This window comes from Sminthopsis crassicaudata, chromosome 4, assembly GCF_048593235.1.
Source record: "Sminthopsis crassicaudata isolate SCR6 chromosome 4, ASM4859323v1, whole genome shotgun sequence".
Lineage (NCBI taxonomy): Eukaryota > Metazoa > Chordata > Mammalia > Dasyuromorphia > Dasyuridae > Sminthopsis > Sminthopsis crassicaudata.
In genome coordinates this window covers 320328855-320351140 of record NC_133620.1, presented here as the reverse complement: position 1 = coordinate 320351140, position 22286 = coordinate 320328855, and the positions used below count along the sequence as shown (strand labels likewise).

Sequence of the window (22286 nt, the reverse complement as noted above, 5' to 3'; positions counted from 1 at the left end):
TACCTAAACTAATCTATTTATTTAGTGCTATACCAATCAAACTTCCAAGAAACTATTTTACTGATCTAGAAAAAATAACAACAAAATTCATCTGGAAGAACAAAAGATCAAGAATTTCAAGGGAATTAATGGAAAAAAACAAACAAACAAATGAAGGTAACCTAGCTGTACTAGATCTAAAACTATATTATAAAGCAGTAGTCATCAAAACCATTTGGTTTTGGCTAAGAAACAGTAGTGAAATAGGTTAGGTTCACAGGACAAAACAGTCAGTGACTATAGTAATCTAGTGTTTGACAAACCCAAAGACTCCAGCTTTTGGAATAAGAACTCACTATGTGACAAAAACTGCTTGGAAAATTGGAAACTAGTATGGCAGAAACTAGGCACTGACCCACACCTAACACTGTATAACAAGATAAGATAGAAATGGATTCATGATTTAGACATAAAGAATGATATTATAAACAAATTAGAAGAACATAGAATAGTTTACCTCTCAGATCTGTGGAGAAGGAATTTGTGACCAAAGAAGAACTAGAGATGTATTTTGATCACAAAATAGATAATTTTGATTATTTTAAGTTAAAAAGTTTTTGTACAAACAAAACTAATGCAGTCAAGATTAGACGGGAAACAATACAGTGGAAAAACATTTTTACATACAAAGGCCTCATTTCTAAAATATATAGAGAATTAATTCAAATTTATAAGAATTCAAGCCATTCTCCAATTGATAGTCAAAGAATATGAACAATTTTCAGATGAAGCAATTGAAACTATTTCTAGTCATATGAAAAGGTACTCCAAATTACTATTGATCAGAGAAATGTAAATTAAAACAACTCTGATACTCCACTACACACCTGTCAGATTGATTAAAATAACAGGAAAAGATAATGAGCGGGGGGGGGGGGGGGGAATATTGAAAAGCTGGGACACTGACACATTGTGGGTGGAACTGTGAACAGATCCAACCATTGTGGAGAGCAATCTGGAACTATGCTCAAAAAGTTATCAAATTGTGCATACCCTTTGATCCAGCAGTGTTTCTACTGGGCTTATATCCCAAAAAGATACTAAGAAGGGAAAGGGACCTGTATGTGCAAAAATGTTTGTAGCAGCCCTTTTTGTAGTGGCTAGAAACTGAAAATGGATGCCCATCAATTGGAGAATGGCTGAATAAATTATGGTATATGAATGTTATGGAATAGTATTGTTCTGTAAGAAACAACCAAAAGGATGATTTCAGAGAGGCTTGGAGAGACTTACATGAACTACTCGAAGTGAGCAGAATCAGGAGATACATGGCAAACAAGAAGATTATACAACAATCACTTCTGATGGACTTGGCTCTCTTCAACAATGAGATGATTCAAACCAGTTCCAATTGTTCAGTGATGAGAAAGCCATCTACACCCAGAGAGAATATTGTAGGAATTGAGTGTGGATCATAGCATAACATTTTCACTCTTTTTGTTGATGTTTGCTTTCATTTTGTTTTCTTTCTCAGGTTTTTTTTTTCTTTCTAGATCTGATTTTTATGGGTGCAACAAGATAACTGTATAAATTTGTATACATATATTGGATTTAACATATATTTTAACATATTTAACACATATTGGACTACCACAGCCATCTAGGGGTGGGGGTGGGGGAAAGAAGGGAAAAATTTGGAACAAAGTTTTGCAAGGGTCAATGTTGAAAAATTACTCTTGCATATGTTTTGTAAATAAAAAGCTTTAATAAAAGAATGTTAAAATGATGTAACTGCTTAAAAAAGTCATTCTTAAAACAGTATTGCTATTGCTGTATACAATGTTCACTAGGTTCCACTCACTTCTCTTTATTTCATTACAAGGCTTTCTGTTTTTCTAAAATCATCAAGCTCATCATTTCTTATGGCACAGTAGTATTTTATTACAACCACATACCACATTTATGCTTTTGAGAATTATTGGATCAATTCACAGTCCCACCAAAAATGTTTTAGTATGCCTTTCTAGGAAAGTTTCCTGGATGACATGGGATTTAATTTGGATCTTAAAGAATGGGTTGACTTCAGATAGATGTAAGAGGCATTTTAGGCAAGGGAAAATAGTAAAGATAGGAATAAACTTGACATACTCAGGGAACAACATAATGGAATTAGCTATGCTGAAAAAGAAAGTTCATACTAGGGAGCAGTGAGAAACCAAGGATTAGACTTGAGCCCTGTTGGATGACAGTCTTGAATGCTACATTGAGGAGTTTGGATTTGTAGGCAGCTCAAGAATTTTGAGCAGGAAAATGACATGACAAAGGTGTTTTAAGATTATTATGGCATCAGAGGGCAGGATGGGATGGGAGTGGAAGAAGAAACCCAACACAGAAATCCTAGTGGGTCTAGTTCTCCTGGAAGATATGCTTCCTTTTCAGGACCTTTGCTTTTCTCCTCCCCAAATTGAATTGTGGGATCTGACAGCAGCAAGTGCTAGGGCTGGGAACATAGTCAATAAAAGTTTATTGAATCCTGTTGAAGACCTTAGCTTAAAAAAGGCCAAGGTCTCCCACTGCATCCAGGGCCATTTCCAGTTGTCCTGATTTATATCTGGCCACTGGACCCAGATGGCTCTGGAGAGGAAAGTGAGACAGGTGACCTTGCACAGTCCTCCATCACCTAAATCCAATTCACTTGCATGTCATGGCATTACCTTACCTCGAGAAAGGACAAATAACCTCTGTGAGTAGGAGTTGCCCTGCTGAGAATAGAGCAACATAGCTTTCTTTTTCTTTTCTTTCTTTTTTCCTCTTCCTTCCTTTCTTTCCCTCCTTCCCTTTCTTTCCCTTCCTGCAAATGTTCTATCCAAAGGAATGTAAATATGTCATGATTATCTTTGAGAATGAATGATTAACAAGAACAACATTCATTAAGAGCCTACTATGTGTCAGGCACTGTACTAAGTGCTGGGGATACAAAAAAAGAAAAAACAAAACACTGCTCTCAAAAGCTCACAGTCTAAAATGAGGGAGAAACTATACAAAAACAATTATGTACAAACAAGATATACATGATAAGTTGGAGTTAGTTAATAAAAGAGAGGGGGGACTAGCAAGAAGGAGAATCAGGAAATGCTTCTTATAAAAGATGGGATTTTATTTGGGTCTTGAAGAAAACCAGACCAGAAAATAGTGGATGGGGTGCTAGTAGTTCTCATTTCATCATCAGTTGCCTAAGAACCAGCTCACAAATCTGAATTGCTGAGACTTTGGGGTATTAATATTCCTTCTAGGTTATTTTTGGATCTTGTTTCCCCCTTGAGTAGCAGCTAGTTGACTAACTTGACTGAGTCAGCAATCACAAGTCTTCCCAGTAGACTCATTCCTCTAGCATGATTCTCATTGCAGGGCCCAGCTTTAAGTGCCTAGGTCCAGCTGTGAGGCAGGGAGTGGGTAGCCAGAGAGAAGCTGACCCTTTTGGCTGCATACAGAGACAGGTGGGCTGAAAGCTGAGACTCTAAAACATGATCTTGAGCACGGGGAGGGAGGTGGCTCAATTACAGTCCCTCACAGCAAACAGCATGACTTGCTCACTTTATATAGCCTGGAAAGCTCTATATAAGGTGGAAATGCCCAGGGCTAAAGAGAGAGACCTTATTGTGACTGCTGCTGCTATTATCACTGTATCCTTGTATAGTTCGAGTTTCTCTTAAAGACCAAAGCTCAGTCCTTGCTTTGCCCACATCTTAGCTTGCACTTCTAATTTTCTCAGACCCTCTAAGTCTTTTAGGGGTACTTGGGGAGAATTTAGTCTCTCCCACTGCCTGCTAAGATGCGTTACTCAGTGCCAACCACCCCTGCCCACCGCAGCCGCTATAATCAGCGGCGTCTACATGCAGAGCGCTGTGTTCGATTTCCCAATGATGTCCTGTTTTTGGATCACATCCGACAGGGTGACCTGCGGCAGGTAGGGCGCTTCATCCGGACTCGAAAAGTCTCCCTGGATACCATCTATCCCTCAGGTGAGCAAAAGAAGTTCTCTTTTTCATACTCCTTTAAAAAGTTAGTTATTGTTTCAAGATTGATTCCCTTTGCTGCTTTCGGCTATTTTTGCAGTCTGCCTTGTTCCCCTTCTCCCCTGTGACACCCTAGAATAGGGTTTTTAAAACTTTGTTCTTAGTGTTTTTATACTATAAAAAATTATTGAGAATCTGTCCAAAGCATTTTTGTTTATGTGAGTTATTTTTATATTTACTATGATAGAAATAAAAAACTAAATTTGCATTTATAGATCCACTGAAAGGGTTTCAGAGATCCCCCAAGATTCTCTGGACCATACTTTGATAACTGTTGCTCTAGAAGACAATTTTAGAATTCTAAAGGAGCTGAAGGGACCTAAAGCTACATTGACACAGGAAGACCTTAGAGTTGTTATAAACAATTTGGGGTGTGTGTGTGTGAACAGGTGTCCTGAAGGGACAGAAGAGGAGGTAACAAACCTAGACTAGTAGGGAGAGACTGCTCTGGGAACCACTTTGACACTGATTTGAGGCTTAGCCTGGCTTATAGAAGCACCAATTTAGACCTTAGAGGTCAACTAATGCAATCTGCCCTTTCTATACATGAGGAGACTGTGTTCTAGAGAGGTAACTTATCCAAGATCACATAACTAGTACCTGGCAGGCTTGGAAGAAAACACAGGGGGTGGAGAATTTGCTCTTCACTGTGGCTCTTTGTGCTCTAATCCCCATCTTTCTAATCAATCAACTAGTTGACTTCCTCAATGCTTCCCTCAATAAGGTCTGGCTGCCCTGCATGAAGCAGTACTTTCTGGAAACCTGGATTGTGTGAAGCTGCTCGTCAAGCATGGAGCTGACATCCATCAACGGGATGAAACAGGATGGACTGCATTACACATGGCCTGCAGTGATGGTTACCCAGACATTGCCAGGTGAGGAGCCCAAGAAGAGGTAGGGGCTCAGCTCTCCTTTAGGCTGCCAGTGGCCACCTAAAGGTCATCCTTTGGAAGGAGAAGCAGTATCTCAAATGAAAACTCCAAAGTCCAGTCTCTCTAGCCATAAAGTCCCATTTCCACCCTTCTAGAAGCATGGAATGACCTCTAAATGACAGGACACTGTGAATTTAGGGATAGGTAGAGGGGACTTTTAAAAGTTCAACTCCATTTGGCAAACTATTAATAGAATTAAGGTCAGAGGACAAGGCTACTTTTGATTTTATTCTAACATTTAAATGCTTTAATTGAACTGAACTAAATCCCAGAAAGGGCAAGGTGGCAAAGGTCCATTATTGGCAGAGCTGGCATTTTAATCCGAGTCTTTCTAATCCAACATCCATTCCATCCACCTATACCTGGACTCGAGGTTCTTTTAGGTAAATAGCAAGCAGGGTCCCTTAACTTTTTCCTTCCCACCTTAGATACCTCATCTCCCTGGGGGCTAACATAGACGTTGCCAATGACGACGGTGATTTGCCCTCCGACCTCATCGACCCCGACTACACGGATCTGGTGGAGTTATTCAAAGGGGCCACGATGGACTGACTTGACCGTCCATCTTCTTGCTGCCACATCTCTATGCACTGTCCTGCCCACCTCCTCTTCCTCCCAGGAGATCCCGAACTTGAAGCGGGGTTGGCAGGAAGGAGCTGGAGCTGGGGCTAGGAAGTGTGCCGGGAAAGCTGTTTATTAAGCATCCTTCCCAGGCCGCGCCCCGCCCAGCTCAGCCCGGCTCGAGGCCCCGCATGCCCCATTGGTGGAACTAGACTTTTCGGCTGCGGATACCTCCACCCTAGTCCGCAGCCCCGCGCTCGGGCGTCCTGCCTGAGCCCGGGCAGGAGACACCCTCGCGGAGAGGCCAAGGTCGCTGAGGTCTGGGTCCCACAAGGCGGGAGTGGGGGGCTCGCGGGCTCCTGCTTGCCCCAGACCTGGGGGAGAGCTGCGGGAATCCTTCGGCCCTCCCGGCCCCGGCTCCCACTTTTCTTTGCAGCTCCGCGGGGAACTTGGCTTTTCTACAGGACGTTTTCGTGTTTTTTTTTTTTTAATTGTTGAAAAATTTTTACTTTTTCAATAAATTTAATTTCCACAGACCACTCTTGCCTCTTTGCCCCGCCCTTCCTGTCTTCGGAGACCCAGGGGTTGGGACGGTAGCCATCAGCTTTAGTTCCTCCTAGAATCCACTCTCCTTCCGCTCTCCACCCCCGGGGGATCTGGGAGGGGCGGGGCTAGTCGTCACGACCACGCCCCTCAGGAAAACCTCTGGGCCGAGGTTACCGTGGGGCTACTTACTGCTAGAGAGGCCCGCTTGGGCCGAACAATCACATGGGGGCTCTCCCTCCATCCTGCGCCTGCGCGGCCCCTCTGTCTCGTCACTTCCGGCCCGGGCCTCCCAGCTGGAAGCGGCTGCGGCGGTGGCGGTGTCTGAAACTGGGCGAGGTGAGGCGCCAGGGGGCGGCTAGGGGCCCGGGGCTGGGGGGCGGGACTGGGCTCGCGCCGGAAACCTGTGGGGATCGCCCCGCCCCTGACGTGGCCTGGGCCACGCCTCCTCCCTTTCTTCTCCACTCCCCTTCATGTCACGATACGACCCCCCCCCATCCCCGCACTGTCGCGATGCGACCGATACGTCACTTCGTGAAGTGGGCTCCGCCCCCTCACGCTGAAGGAGTCCAATCCCCTGACCTTTACGAGTATACTTGTCGCGTTGTATAACCCCTAACTGGGGGAGAGGAGACCCCCCCCCATCCTGGGACTAGATAGTCATGTCACGACACCAGGGCATAGGCGATATAGTGAGGTGTTATTCCAGAAATTTAGATTGAAAGTCAGGAGTGGGACTGCCTCACTACAAGTTGGTGAATGGAAAGGAACAGATCTACCTGGAGAAGCCTTTCCATTTGGTTCTCCCTTCTCCCCAGTCAAATATTAGGACCCCCAGCTCTCCACAGGAAGTATCACCAGTTCCCCTCTTCCCTTGGTGATACAGAGAGGAAGCCGGCGGGTCGCAGGTTCTTCTCCTTTTAGGTGAGATGCTTACTTTCCCATTTACCCCCTGTGGCTGGGCTTTTCAGAATGCAAGTTTGGGGGCATGGGGAGGGTCGGCCTGACTTTTGGGGCAAAAATGTTGATGAAACTTGCCAACAATAGCGGGTAATCCCTGAGGCCTGGGAATGGGCTTTTCCTTTGAGGCCGAAGAGCCCCTTCTTGCACTTGTCTTCTGCAATTATTATTCACTAAGAGCCTAGGAAGAACCGATAAATATGAAATTTGTACCACTCTAATCTTAGAACCTTAGAAATTATCTAGACCAAATTCTTCTTAGATGAGGAAAATAAGGCTCTGGTAACTTTTATGAGAGTCCACATAGGTAGGGGATGGAATTGGACCCAGAAGTCAGTTATAGTTCACTGCCTTTTTGTTTGTTTGTTACACTATGAGCAAAACTCTGCTTTCCCTGCTCTTATATATATTTAGTTACTGTTGCCATAGTCCCCAGGTAATTTGACAAGTATGCTCTTTAAACTTCCTCATACCAAAGGGAGATTTATCAGCGCCACGTGGGTGACAGAGCTGCAATTGGAACTTCTAGTATTTAGATGTTCAGATACTCTGCTACAGGACCATCATCCCCCTTTTCCTTTGATGGCAGGAAGCAGCAACAAGAGGTTGTGAAATTTGCAAGTTTTAATTGTGGATTTTCAAGTGACTCCCAATCCAGTCACAATTTTCTTATAAATTTGAGAAGCCCTGTTGTTCCCTGAGTCTGAAGATCACCTTCTAGATTTAATCTGACTAGCTTAAACTGGAATTTTCAGAGGCCTGGAGACAGAATGATTTTATTTATTCCAAACCTTAAATCATATAAATATGTAAGATGATAAATATATATAGTATATTTAATCATATAACTATACATATAGCTATATGTAGTTATGTATGATTTAAGATTTGCAATTCTCTTTATAGACATTACTTCATTTGATGATAATAGCTACCATCTTACTATTTGCAAAAGGATGTTTATTCATTTGATTGATACAACCATCCTTGTAGATAGTTGCTGTTATTATTCCCACTTTACAGATGAGTAAACTGAGGCAGGTAAGCAGTTAAGTGACTTGTCTACCGATACATAGTTGGTAAGTGTTTGGGGCAGAATTTGAATTCAGGACTATTTAGACACCACTAAATTCCCTAATCTTTCTCCTGCACCAATTACCCATCAATTTGATCCTCACAACTTTGTGAAGTACTAAAAATATTACCTGTTTTACATTGAGGAACTTGAGTCCTAGAGAGATTAAATAACCTGCTAGGTTGCATATGCTAGAAAGGTATCAGAGGTGCAGGATTTAAATCTGTCTCTCCAATCTCTAGGGCCTGATTTCTTTCCACTATACCACTGTTCCCTTCTACTTATTGAAGATGAGAATCAAAGCATGAATAATGGTGGGAATCAGAAAACACTGCTTCCATTTCTAGGAGTACCTTTTGTGTTTCCTTATTTATTCATAGGAAGCCTTTTTTGAGTATGATTAAAGTTATTTGAGTTTATGTCCTTTTGAGACCTTAGTCATTGTGGGATCTTGAAAATATCCTACAATATTAAAGGTAAAGATAGTAATGAAGGAAATCTCTCATAGGGATTGACATCCATTGGATGTAGAGGGCATGGGAGAGGGGAAAAAAAAGGATTCTGTAGTTTTGAATCTGATTAAGTAGGATAAGTCCTACAGTAAAGCTATTTTAGAAGGAGGTAAATTTTAGAAATGTCATTAAAATTTTTTCTAATTTTGGTTAAATTTTTTTTAACAAACAAAAATCTATTTTCCATCCCACCACCCCAATTGGAAAGGAAAAAAAAAAAAAAGGAAAAAAAAATCCTTGTAAGAATGCATAGTCAAGCAAAATAAATTTCTGATAAAAAAATTCAATTTCATTCTGTCTCCTGAGTCCATCTCCTATTTGTCATGGCTTTATCATGGATTCCTCTGGAGCCATAATTCATTTATCATCTCATTGATCAGATTTTTAAGGCAAAAGCGTTAGTTTTTGTGCTATTGTTGTTATTGTATAAATTATTTTTCTTTTTCTGCTTACTTGATTCTGTATCAGTTCATACACATCTTCCCAGATTTCATCAAAATTGTCCTTTGGCAAATAGTATTACATTATACCCATTCGCCATAATTTGTCCAGCCATTCCCTAAGTGATGGACAGTCCTTAGTTTCTAGGTATTTATTATCACAAAAAGAATTGCTGTAGTTAGTTTTTCCCTTTAGGATATAGGTGTTAACTCTGAGCAAAAGGGTGAGCACAGTTTATCAATTTGGCAATATAATCCTAATTTGCTTTCCAGAATGTATTTTTTTCTCTTATTTTATTTTTTTAATTAATTTTTATAATTATAACATTTTTTTGACAGTACATATGCATAGGTAATTTTTTTTTTAACAACATTAATCCCTTGTACTCCCTTCTGTTCCGAATTTTTCCCCTCTTTCCCTCCACTCCCTCCCCTAGATGGCAGGCATTCCCATACATATTAAATATCTTATAGTATATCCTAGGTACAATATATATGCGCAGAACCGAATTTTGTTGTTGTTGTTGCAAAGGAAGAATTGTATTTGGAAGGAAAAATAATCTGGAAAGAAAAAAAAAATTCTCACAGTTTACACTCATTTCCCAGTGTTCCTTTTCTGGATGTAGCTGATTCTGTTCATCATTAATCAATTGGAATTGGATTAGTTCTTCTCTATGTTGAAGATATCCACTTCCATCAGAATACATCCTCATACAGTATCATTGTTGAAGTATATAATGATCTCCTAGTTCTGCTTGTTTCACTCAGCATCAGTTGATGTAAATCTCTCCAAGCCTCTCTGTATTCCTGTTGGTCATTTCTTACAGAACAATAATATTCCATAACATTCATATACCATAATTTACCCAACCATTCTCCAATTGATGGACATCCATTCATTTTCCAGTTTCTAACCACTATAAAAAGGGCTGCCACAAACATTTTGGCACATACAGGTCCCTTTCCCTTCTCTAGTATTTCCTTGGGGTATAAGCCCAGTAGTAGTATGGCTGGATCAAAGGGTATGCACATTTTGATAACTTTTGGGGCATAATTCCAGATTGCTCTCCAGAATGATTGGATTCTTTCACAACTCCACCAACAATGCATAAGTGTCCCAGTTTTCCCACAGCCCCTCCAACATTCATCATTATTTGTTCCTGTCATCTTAGCCAATCTGACAGGTGTGTAATGATATCTCAGAGTTGTCTTAATTTGCATTTCTCTGATTAATAGTGATTTGGAACACTCTTCCATATGAGTGGAAATAGTTTTAATTTCATCATCTGAAAATTGTCTGTTCATATTTTTTGACCATTTATCAATTGGAGAATGGCTTGATTTCTTATAAATTAAAGTCAATTCTCTGTATATTTTGGAGATGAAGCCTTTATCAGAACCTTTAACTGTAAAAATGTTTTCCCAATTTGTTACTTCCCTTCTAATCTTGTTTGCATTAGTTTTGTTTGTGCAGAAACTTTTTTTTTTTTTTAGAATTTTTTTTCCACAGTATATATGCATGAGTAATTTTTTAAATAATATTATCTCTTGTATTCATTTTTCCAAATTATCCCCCCCTCGCTCTACTCCCTCCCCCCGATGACAGGCAATCCCATACATTTTACATGTGTTACAATAAAACCTAGATACAATATATGTGTGTAAATACCATTTTCTTGTTGCACATTAAGTATTAGATTCCGAAGGTCTAAGTAACCTGGGTAGATAGACAGTAGTGCTAACAATTTACATTCACTTCCCAGTGTTCCTTCTCTGGGTATAGTTATTTCTGTCCATCATTGATCAACTGGAAATGAGTTGGATCTTCTTTATGTTGAAGATATCCACTTCCATCAGAATACCTCTTCATACAGCATTGAAGTGTATAGTGATCTCCTGGTTCTATTCATTTCACTCAGCATCAGTTGATGTAAGTCTCTCCAAGCCTCTCTGTATTCCTCCTGCTGGTCATTTCTTACAGAGCAATAATATTCCATAACCTTCATATACCACAATTTACCCAACCATTCTCCAACTGATGGACATCCATTCATTTTCCAGTTTCTAGCTACAACAAAAAGAGCTGCCACAAACATTTTGGCACATACAGGTCCCTTTCCGCTCTTTAGTATTTCTTTGGGATATAAGCCCAATAGCAGCAATGCTGGGTCAAAGGGTATGCACAGTTTGATAACTTTTTGAGCATAGTTCCAAATTGCTCTCCAGAATGGCTGGATTCTTTCACAACTCCACCAACAATGTATCAGTGTCCCAATTTTCTCACATCCCCTCCAACATTCATCATTATTTGTTCCTGTCATCTTAGCCAATCGTGCAGAAACTTTCTAATTTGATGTATTCAAAATTTTCTATTTTGTGGTCAATAATGGTCTCTAGTTCTCCTTTGGTCACAAATTCCTTCCTCCTCCACAAGTCTGAGAGGTAAACTATCCTATGTTCCTCTCATTTGTTTATGATTTCGTTCTTTATGCCTAAATCTTGGACTCATTTTGATCTTATCTTAGTATGTGATGTTAAATGTGAGTCCATGCCTAGTTTCTGCCATCAGAATGTATTAATTCACAGTTCCACCCTCAAACGCTTCAGCATGCCTGCTTTCTTTTTTCCTTTAACATTTGTCATTTTCCTTTTTAGACTTATGAATTTTGGAGAGATGGAACCTAATTCAATGCTTTAATGCAGATGGAAATATCCACTAGGCAGTTGACAGCATAATACTGTTTAAAAATTTGGGAGTTATCTCCATAAAATTGATATTTGAAATTGTGGGAGTGTTAATGATATTTGTGAAAAGGAAAGCAGATAATTTATTCTAGCCTGTTTTGGTTTTCTCTCCTACATATGATACTAACTAGTTAGATATTGTCTGTATCCTGAGAAAATCCAGTGAGTGATTTTAAAGAAAGTAAGAGAGTTTGTCTTGGGTAATTTCTGTGGCACTAAGCTCTAGAACACGGAAGGCTGAGGTAGTTTGTGGTTCTGGACAGTAAAAGAATATGAGGGATAATTTATTCCAATCTTTCAATGAAGCTGGGGGTTTTAATGCCTCTTAATGGAGAGGTTTTATAAATTAAAGAGGGCTGGAGAAATCTTTTTTTCCTTCCTAGTGGTTTTAGAGGTTGAGGCTTATAGAGTTATTACAGAATGTCCATTTCAATCAGTCAAAAAGCATTTATTTCTGTATTGTACCAGGCACAATGCTAAGCACTGGGGATAGGGGGTAGAAGAACAAAGTTAATATTTTTCTTGGAGGCTTTTGATGTAGGAGCTTTGACTTTGTTATCTTCTTCTGAGTATGTTTTGATCTTCCTTGTCATCACAGTAACTTTCTATGGTCAGAATAATTTTTTCTTTTGCTTGCTCATTTTCTCAGCAACTCTGTTAAAGTAGGGCTCTATTTCCATAATAGAGGCTACACTGTCTTAAGCTTCAAGGGGTTTTGTTAAGCTGTTTTCAGAGATACTTCTAGGGACTTAAAAGTTTTCAGTTCTAACAAGGTGGTATGATAATAAAATATTACTCTTCTGGCCTAAGCTCTGGTTTGTGAGCAACCACATGCTCTCTTTTCTGCTTTGGAACCATGAGGAGGGTCCCTGGTCCACTGTGGTCACAAGATCTGGTGTATTAATGTTGCTCCTCTCCCTGGGACTACCACCCAGATCTGCAACCCAGATCTGAGTAGTAACAGAACCCTGCTTCAGTGCTAGCAAAGAGACTCTGGTAATCTTCTGACCATTTGTTCAACCCCTTCCTATATGTGAGCTGAAGGTTCTGGAAAGCAGTAGCATCTGTTGCGACTACTAATTCAGTGGCTTCCAAGGCCTGCTTCTCTTGGTTTGCTGGGGCTGGACTGTGCTCAGCTGTCACCCAGATATAATAGATCTTTCCTGTTGACCTTCTAAGTTGTCTTTGGTTGGAAAATCATTTCATTCCTTTCTTTCTGATGTTCTGCTGCTCCTGGAATTAAAACTATGGCATTACTTTTTTGAAGATATTTTTGCAAAGGTTTTGGGGAGAATTCAGGCAAATAGCTTCCTTTTCTCCACCATCTTGGTTCTGCCCATCATCAAACTTTTAAAAGTTGAGAACCACTGATTCTGTGCTTCTTGCACATTCTTTGTTTACATGTGATTATACTTCCATGGTTGGAGTCAGGGTCAGATTATAGGGAAACCCATTGGGGCAGGGAATATTCTCTTATCTTTTAAGTTTTTAACTCTTTTTTAAATAGAAACACTTCTTCAAACATTTCAGGTTGAACTCCTTAAAAGAACCACTGGTTAAGGGAAAAGTTTGAGTGCAGGATTTCTTAGCTAGAAATCCTTGGATAGATTTCAGGGAGTTATGAATTTGAATAGGTAAAAAATTACATCTTTATTTTCACTAACCTCTCATTTCCTTTGTAATTCCATGTATTTTATTTTGTTTTTAAAAATATTATTCCAAGAAGGTGCCCATAGACTTTACTAGATTGCCAAAAGAACTGCCACAGCAAATAAGTAAGAACAACTGACCAATGGAACAGTAACATATATTAGTGGCTGCAGAGAGATTGGTTCTAAGTCTCTTCTGTAGTACAGAGTCAACAAATGGGAGATAACTATGGAGGTGTGTATGACAGCATTAGATATTAAGATGAATAGAATCCAATAAGCAGAATCAGGGTGAGATACTAGAAGGGATGTCTAGAACTCTTGTTTTAGAAAGATAACCTGGTAAGAGACTTACTGAAAGCTAGTTCAGTGAAGAGTTCTTGTTTTCTTCAGGAGGAGACCAGAAAGGAATGTAAATGAATGACTTTTTTCAAGTCAACATTTTAAAATACTCATTGAGGGATAAAAAGAGAATTTACATTAAAAATAGAACACAACTTTGGTCTTTCAGTTTGGAATTTCAAAATATATAGATATATATATATATATGAACAGCAAAAAAAAAAAAATCTGAAAAAGATTATATGTAAAAACATGAATCTGTTGCTTGCTTCTCCCCTCTCCCCAAGTATATAATAAACTTTACATGTGACTTCTAAATGCCACTCTGCTTGTTTGTTTTTCTTTTGAACTTTGAAAAGCTTGTGTTTTCAATGGGAAGATAATACACATAAAATAGTGTGTAAAGACATTGACAAACTAGTAATATTTCCATCAGAGACAGGCAGAATGGTGAGGACACTCAAAAACTATATCATTTCCCCCCCCCCCCCCCCCCCGAGGAAATTGGGGTTAAATGACTTGCCCAGGGTCACACAGCTAGGAAGAATTAAGTGTCTGAAGCCAAATTTGAACTTGGGTCCTCCTGACTTCAGGGCTGGTGCTCTATCCACTGCGCCACCTAGCTGCCCCAAAACTATATTAAAACATATCATATAATAAAATGAGGAATTTTAAGCCTGAAGAAATGAAAACTTAGAATATGATTACTGTTTTAAAACATTTGATAGCTTGTGTGACCCTGGGCAAGTTACTTAACCCCAAACTGCCTCAGCAAAAACAAAAACGAAAAAAACAACAAAAATATTTGATAGGATGTCATGTGGAAGGAGAATTAGATTTATTTTATATGGCTTCAGAAAGTAAAACTAAGAATAGTTCTTCTATAAAGTGGAAGTTATGGAAAGGCAGATTTCAGTTTTATATCTAGAGGAAAAGCTTCCTAACAATTAGAACTTTCAGAAAGTGAATGATTTGCTTCATAAAGTTATAACATCCTTTATTGTTGACAGTGCCCAATTAAAGACCTGTCAATTTTGTATTTGGACTAGATGACCTACATGGATTGAGAGATTGACCTAAATGACCTTTCAGATCCCTTCCAACTCTGATTCCTCGAGTAAATATATTAAATGATGTGATTTACTCTTATAAATGCTACAAGAAATTCAGCAAAGGGAGTTTCTTGATTCCTACTTCTTTCTAATGCCTCTGTTTAAATTTCTTTCCAACCTTACCTAATCTCTCTGATGTAATTAGGTTTACGTTTGTACAGTAGTTTGATTTAATCTAAACATGAAGGCTGGATATTCATGGTCTCTGGGTAGAAAAAGCCTACAATCACCTTTCAGATGCTGATGGTTTTATTTTTAAAATTTATATGGATACTTTTTGTTTTACATAACCTTCATTTCCTAATGTGCCTTTCCCTCTTCCTCTCACAGAGAGCCATGCCTTAAAATTCGAATAAAAAACCAACCACTTTAGAAAAAATAATCCGCATAGTCAAGTTTCACAGAATATGCAGTGTTCCATTTCCATAACTCTGCAAAGAAGGGAAAGCAAGCTACATTCTCCTATCTTTTGCTGAACATAACTTGCTGAACATAAGTTCAAGCCTGTTCATTAAATTACTCAGTGTTCAATTTTGATTTTGTTATTGTTATTCTTTCCGTTTACATTGTTATAGTTAGTGTGTACATTTTCTGGTTCTATTTACTTCTGCATCAATCTGTGTGTGACTTCCTGTGCCTTGAAAAAAAGTTCATTTTCATTGCTTCTTACTGTCTGTTGTAAAATTGGGTTAATATTCAATCACATGTATCACAATTTGTCCAGCCATTTCCCTGATTGATGGTCACTGACTTTGTTTATAGTCAGTTCTTTGCTACCACAAAAAATATGCTTCTAAAAATATTTTAGTGGATATTGGGAACTTTCTTCCTAACTTCCTAACTAATACCCACACAAACCTAATTTTCCCCTTTCATCTATGGAGTGAAATTCTCTCTACTCATTCCTTGCATCTTTGCCAGTGAGCTCCTCAAGAGCAAGTTAAGTAAGCTTTTTTGTGTTCTAAGTAGGGTATCAGAATGGAGACATTGATGGCATTATCCTTGTTTGACCTGTATACCATTTTCTGGTGTGTCTCTTTCCTAGGTTGAATGCTGGCCATGCTTGCTATTCAGTCAGTTCACCCTTTCTTCTGCCTCCCTTCTATCACTAGTATAGTGCTTTTCTGTCTGGCTAATTTGAGAACTTCCAACTAAAAATAGTCATTCTCCTGGACTATGGAAATCCCCAGAGCAAAAGGTAGCTATAAATACTACTCAGTGACAGGATCCCACTAGGTCAAGCCCTAACTAGGTTGTTGTAATCTTACTTGCCCCTTCCCTCTTCTGTTTTACCCTGACAGAATCCTAGTGAGGGCCTGCTTCTCTGAGAACAAACAGACTCAGGTCAGCCTGCTTCTGAAAACTCAGAAATAGACTCTTGGAGATACTCTGAAGTAATAAACCAAAGGTGCTTAAATGGAAGCTTGAAAGCAGGCTTGAATGACTTTGGGTCAGACTATACTCTCATAATTGAGAAGATGCATCAGACCAGAGATTCCTATGGCACCGGAGCAGTATTTCTAGAAACTGAGCTCCCTTAATCCATAAAACACTGTAGAAGTATAGGTTACCCCCATGAGCCATGGAGCCAGCAAAAGCAGTAAGAGGATGAGTTCAAAAACAAAAAATAGTCCTGTAAGCTTGGTGTCAGGCTTGCTAAAGTTGAGTGAGCTGTAGTTGGTTAGTAAAGCTAAGAACATTGTTTTGGTTTGGTGGTGGTTTCTTTTTTTTTTTTTTTTTCTTTCTTTTTTTAAAAAGTTATGTTGAAGGGGAAGAGTAGGAGGATCAAAGAAGGAATAAAATATTTGAGTGGGATGAGACAGTAATCCCATATGAAAAGGGGAAAGCAGAGGGACTTGTTACTTTGCTTCTCTTTGCCATAGAGAATTTTCTTTGGACTAGTAAAGAAGGATAAATATTAGTGGATGAGGAATTCACATAGGTAGATTATAAAGAACCCCCTAGCCAAAATGATAACAAATATTTTGGGATATATTTATTTCTAGACTATTTCAGTTTCTTTTTGTGATGATAGACATCAGTAAAATTTCTTAGGAAATGGTATTAGTCTGTGTCAAGTTCTGTTCTTGTAGTTATTTTCTGTTTTATAAGCTAATGGCTTGTTTAAATAGCATATTTTATTTTCTTATTTTTTAATCCAAGTTGGTATTGGTTTTGATCTTTGTCCTAACAAATTGATAGTCTTATAATACATAGATTCAGAAATGATTTCCATATTATTAACCAATAATTTCTTCATTAAAATATCATGAGTTCATAGTTTTGTGATGTTATTAATTGATCACCATTTCTAGAACATTTTGACACTTCTGGAAGAATACATTTATGATAACTGGAAGAATTGTGCAACAAGAAGAAATCTGTCCAAGACCTTTCAAGCTCTTTCCCTATATCAGCAAGTTTATTAAGGTCACCGAATATTAAAGCAGGTTTTGATTTAATTTGGAGAGGATCTTGTAGTGTTTTTATAGAATTTATCACCCTGTATGACAGATATTGGTATATAGCTATTATCACCTTCATGCTTATTTCTTTTTCTTTTTAAAATTTATTTTTATTTATTTTTTGCTTAGTCAGTTGGGGTTAAGTACCCAGGATCACACAGCTAGGAAATGTTAAGTATCTGAGATCAAATTTGAACTCAGGACTTCCTGACTTCAGGACTGATGCTTATCCACTGTGCCATCTTGCTGCACCCTTATCTGTTTTTAAATGCTTGTGATGATTACTTCAATATGAGATGATCATGGATTTCATTTAAAAAAAAAAAAAAAAACACTTAACTAAGCATGGCTTTGAAGAGAGAGGAAAATGTACCTTCTTCGTAGAGCTTGGGGGGAAACTCCCAGATAAGAAACACAACATGTTGAAGTGTTCATATATTTTGCTATTCTGTTTCTCTTCTTGTTATTCTATCTGTAAGAGAAAGTAAGGCTGGTAACTTGCACAGCCCACCATCACTTAAATTTAATTTACTTGTATGTCATGACATCACTTTCTTGATGTCACGATTCTCTTCAAGAACAAAGAGGGCTCTACATCTACATCCAGAGAGAAGACTGTGGGAAATGAATGTGCATCACAGCATAATTTTCTCACTTTTTTTGTTGTTCGCTTGCATTTTGTTTTCTTATTCATTTACTTTGTTTTTTATCTGATTTTTCTTGTGCAAGAGAATTGTATAAATATGTTTATACATATTGGATTTAACATATATTGGATTGCTTGCCATCTGGGGAGGAGGTGGAGGAGATAAAATCTGAAACACAAGGCTATGCAAGGATCAGTGTGGTCAAATTGTCTGTATGTATGTTTTGAAAATAAAAAGCTTTTAAAAAAAGAGAGAGAGAGAGGGCTTTTTGGGTGTGGAGGAGGAATTGACCATTTTTGAGATGCAGGTGATCTGACATAAAAATATGAATAACATTTTTTCTTAAGTGCACCTTAATGAGTTCAAGTCACCTAGACCCAAATGAATGATATCTTTATAAGCTACTTAAGAAATTGGCAGAAAGGATTGCTGGGCCACTTGTCTGGGATCTTTGAAAGATGATGGAGAATGAAAGATACCCCAGGCTTTTCTGCTCTTAATTTAGGACCCCATGCTTGCTGATATATTGTCCATACTAACAACATAGACATAACTAAATGCCAAAAAAGGAAGCAAGGTCATCTCTAGCATCCATACAACTTACTTTATTATTGCTTTAGTCTAGTTTTAGAGGGAGGCAGTGGCCTGGATTGACACTTGGTTTTTCTTCTCTAGCAGTTGCCCTTCCAGAAATTCCCAACATCAGACTGAAACCAAGGAGGAGACCCAGGCATTTGAGTTGAGTGATTGGACCAGACACCCCCAGCTATGACCAGGTGAGACTTGTATCATTTATGCCACAGAGACAGGGCTTGACTCTAGGGCCTTTTTGAGTTACAAGTCTCCTTGCTACTATAGGGTGGGAGGTAGCTCTCAAACTCTGACGGTTTTCTAGATACTTACACACAGGTGTTTGTACCCAGTTCCCCCGTCTCTAGAGTTGTCTACAATGGCAAAAGGAATAGTAGTCCCCGGTCTCCAAGCAACAGCAGTGAGATCTTTACTCCAGCTCATGAAGAGAACGTTCGCTTCATTTATGAAGGTGAGTAATCCGATCCCTTTTCCATGGTCCTCACCCTGGTCATTGTCTCTGTGGCTTTTCTTTATAAGCCGTTCTCCTCACTGCTCAGGACCTTTTAGTTCTAAAGAACAACCTCTTGCAAAGGGGATTCTCTTTTTGTCTCATTTCTGTAGGGAGATCCCTTTAGCATTGAAGTCACTCAGATTCTGTGATAGATCAAGTGGCCCTTAAATGCAGTTTTGAATTAGTTGCTAGGAGAGTACACTAAAGAATGAATCAGGCTCTGTCCTATTTTAAATACTAAAGCGTGAGGATTGAGCACTGGATCTGGTGTCAGGAAGTCCTAAGATCACATCCAGTCTCAGACTTAATGTCTGTGTGACCCTGAGCAAAGCATTTAACTTCTGTCTACCTTAGTGTCATATAGAAAGGTGGTTTAGTAATGGCACCTACCTCCCAAGGTTGTTGTGAGAAGCAAATGAAATCTTATTTGTAAGATGTATACATATAGAAGTTACTAATTATGTGACCTTGGGCAGTACACTTCACCAGTCTAAGAATTAGTGTTTTTATCTGTAAAATGAATGGGTGGACTAGGTGATCTTAGGTTTCCCCACCATTATGTTCTGTGATCTCATGATATGGTCACTATTTTTAGATAGCTTACATCCAGCTAAGGAAACAGGAAACACAAGTACAACTTATAAAATATGGCAACAAGTACAGATTAATAATAATACATAGTGGTTGGAAGAGCACAGTGAAGGATTAATTTTATTTTCTTTTTTTCTTTTTCTTTTTTTTAATTTATTTTATTTTATTTTATTTATTTATTTATTTATTTATTTTTAATTCATTTTTCTAAATTATCCCCTCCCTCCCTCCACTCCCTCCCCCGATGACAGGCAATCCCATACATTTTACATGTGTTACAATATAACCTAGATACAATATATGTGTGTAAATACCATTTTCTTGTTGCACATTAATTATTAGCTTCCAAAGGTATAAGTAACCTGGGTAGATAGACAGTAGTGCTAACAATTTACATTCACTTCCCAGTGTTTCTTCTCTGGGTGTAGCTACCTCTGTCCATCATTGATCAACTGGAAGTGAGTTGGATCTTCTTTATGTTGAAGATTTCCACTTCCATCAGAATACATCCTCATACAGTATTGTTGTTGAAGTGTATAGTGATCTTCTGGTTCTGCTCATTTCACTCAGCAACAGCTGATTTAAGTCTCTCCAAGCCTCTCTGTATTCCTCCTGCTGGTCATTTCTTACAGAGCAATAATACTCCATAACCTTCATCTACCACAATTTACCCAACCATTCTCCAATTGATGGACATGAAGGATTAATTTTAGTGCATTACTCAAGAAGGGCTTCCTACAAGAGGTGGATTTTGAGAGATTGATTCATGGGCAGAAGATCGTAAAAAGATCTTCCCTGACTTGTAATTTTAATTATCATGACAGAGTATATATCAAATCTTGACAACTAGATTCCAGAAGTTCATATTGCAGTCAATTTGAGCCTTGGTCTCTAACTTTTTATTTCCCTTTCTGAACAGCATGGCAGTGTGTGGAACGAGATCTCCGGAACCAGATGTCTGGCAATGAACGTGGCCTGGTGGAGGAGTATGTGGAAAAGGTTCCTAATCCCAGCCTGAAGAGTGAGTGCCCCTGGAAGGACATGGGGAGGCTACTGAGTCCTAGCTTCCCTTCTGAACTCATGAGAGTATTGGCCACTTAGATGCAGGGCTAGGAAAGAAGTACTTGAGGAAGTGCTTGCTTCCTCTTTCAGAAATCTGGTTGAAGGAGACAGACTGAATCTTCCCACAGGGGCAGCTTGGAGACTGGTTTCATACAAAACTGGGATGGAATGGATCCTAAGGTTTCTTTGGGAAGGTGGGATTAGACAAGTGACCTTCTTCAGAAACTGACATTCAACTCCCTCTGCACCCAACAGCTTTCAAACCTTTTGACTTGAGTGACCTGAAACGCCGGAACACACAAGATGCCAAGAAGTCCTAAGGGCAGTGTCCTGGCCGCTCCCTTCCTCCCCATGGCCTCTGGAAGATTGAAAGTTGCAGAATTTATGTTGGTTTTTCTCCCTCTCCTCTGGGCCCATCTCCCTGGCAGGGCAAGTAAAGGGCCATGCTCATGTTGGGCTGAGTACCTGCAAGGATGGACTTGATTGACACTCAAGGCCCTCCCTCCCCTTCTCCTCCTTCCTTTTTCTTTAGGGAGGTTCCAAGTTGTTACCGTGACTTGGGGGACTTGGGCCCCTGTCACCACCCATTCTCTCATACTCTAACCTTTATGTCTCTGGAGTTGCCTGGCTCTGTCTGTCCTCCAGGCAGCCTAGGGCCCTCATTTTCCCTTTTTGGCTTTTAGATGCCAAGGCAGCTGAGCATGGTAATCCTCCCATCTCTTCCTGTACTTCTGCGATAAGGTGGAAGGAGCAGGGGACATCTGGGGGGACCTGGGACCAGTGGGAGTTGAATCAAATTAGTTCTCTAAGGTGGTGAGGTGGGAGCTCCATCCTCCCACAACCTGGTTCCACTATAAACATCTGCTATTGCCTCTGTCTTGGGCAAGCTGGGAAATCTCCATTCTTCCTTTCCCAGGTGTTCAACTGAGGCTCTTTCCCTGCTTTCCAAACCCTTTTGGCCCCAGCTCCCTCATGCCTGGATAGCCCTCTAGGACCCATTCCCCACAGGGTTATCAGGCAGCCATGCCAAGTCTCTCCTAAATCAGCAGCCTCTCTCCCTTAGGAGCCCACACCCTGAGGCTCATTGGCTGCTATTGTTCCCTGGTCTATCCTATTCCCAGCTGGTAGTTTTACTGAGAGGGTTACCAGTAGTTCCCTTTTTTCTTTCTGTTACAGTTTGAGAGCTGAGTTGTTTGTCATTACTCTGTAGCCTGAGGAGCTGTAAATAAAGATGGGGTTAGGCGTTTGGAATGTGCCTCTGGCTGAGTTTGTAGCCCCCTATAGCCAAGTTGGTCAGGCCTGACCCATTCAAGGATCCATTCAATACTAGAACCTTGGGTATTAGGCCATTTTTCCTCCTAGGCTTTGGGCTGGTCTTTCCAGCATAAGACCTGAACAGGTGGTAGAAAGAATCTTTTATAATTTTATCTTATTTCTCAAGAATATATTGTCTTTCTTAGGACTTTGGATTAGATAAAAATGAAATTAGAGGTTATGAGCAAGATCTTGAG

At 39.5% G+C, this 22286-nt stretch overlaps 2 protein-coding genes across 8 annotated transcripts; both read left to right on the top strand.

Annotated features, from left to right (window-relative positions):
• The first annotated feature begins 3621 nt into the window (after positions 1-3621).
• On the top strand, positions 3622-6084 carry PPP1R27 (protein phosphatase 1 regulatory subunit 27). The gene is made up of 3 exons (XM_074260422.1): positions 3622-4001; positions 4780-4930; positions 5416-6084. Exons 1-3 carry the CDS (start codon positions 3812-3814, stop codon positions 5537-5539), a joined length of 465 nt encoding a protein of 154 aa, XP_074116523.1. The 5' UTR covers positions 3622-3811; the 3' UTR covers positions 5540-6084.
• Positions 6085-6281: 197 nt separating this feature from the next.
• MCRIP1 (MAPK regulated corepressor interacting protein 1) lies at positions 6282-22026 on the top strand. Of its 7 annotated transcripts, none has more exons than XR_012481108.1 (6): positions 6679-7015; positions 18714-18814; positions 18962-19080; positions 20633-20734; positions 21031-21204; positions 21952-22026. XR_012481108.1 is itself a non-coding variant. In XM_074260425.1 (5 exons), exons 2-5 carry the CDS (start codon positions 18807-18809, stop codon positions 21093-21095), a joined length of 294 nt encoding a protein of 97 aa, XP_074116526.1. In that variant the 5' UTR covers positions 6282-6430; positions 18717-18806; the 3' UTR covers positions 21096-22026. The 7 variants fall into 7 exon arrangements, 5 of the variants coding, with proteins under 5 accessions (XP_074116526.1, XP_074116525.1, XP_074116524.1 ...); XR_012481109.1 differs by having other exon boundaries at positions 6682-7015; positions 18717-18814; XM_074260425.1 differs by lacking the exon at positions 6679-7015 and adding an exon at positions 6282-6430 and having other exon boundaries at positions 18717-18814; positions 21031-22026.
• Positions 22027-22286: the final 260 nt, after the last annotated feature.

What these genes read in the sequence shown, in the direction of transcription:
- MCRIP1 (XM_074260423.1), top strand. An exon ending in CGTTCGCTTCATTTATGAAG is followed by an intron (nt 19,081 to 20,632) that starts GTGAGTAATCCG and finishes CTTTCTGAACAG; the next exon opens with CATGGCAGTGTGTGGAACGA. An exon ending in TCCTAATCCCAGCCTGAAGA is followed by an intron (nt 20,735 to 21,030) that starts GTGAGTGCCCCT and finishes TGCACCCAACAG; the next exon opens with CTTTCAAACCTTTTGACTTG.
- PPP1R27 (XM_074260422.1), top strand. Translation starts at nt 3,812, where the DNA reads ATGCGTTACTCAGTGCCAACCACCCCTGCCCACCGCAGCCGCTATAAT. An exon ending in GGATACCATCTATCCCTCAG is followed by an intron (nt 4,002 to 4,779) that starts GTGAGCAAAAGA and finishes TCCCTCAATAAG; the next exon opens with GTCTGGCTGCCCTGCATGAA. An exon ending in GGTTACCCAGACATTGCCAG is followed by an intron (nt 4,931 to 5,415) that starts GTGAGGAGCCCA and finishes TTCCCACCTTAG; the next exon opens with ATACCTCATCTCCCTGGGGG.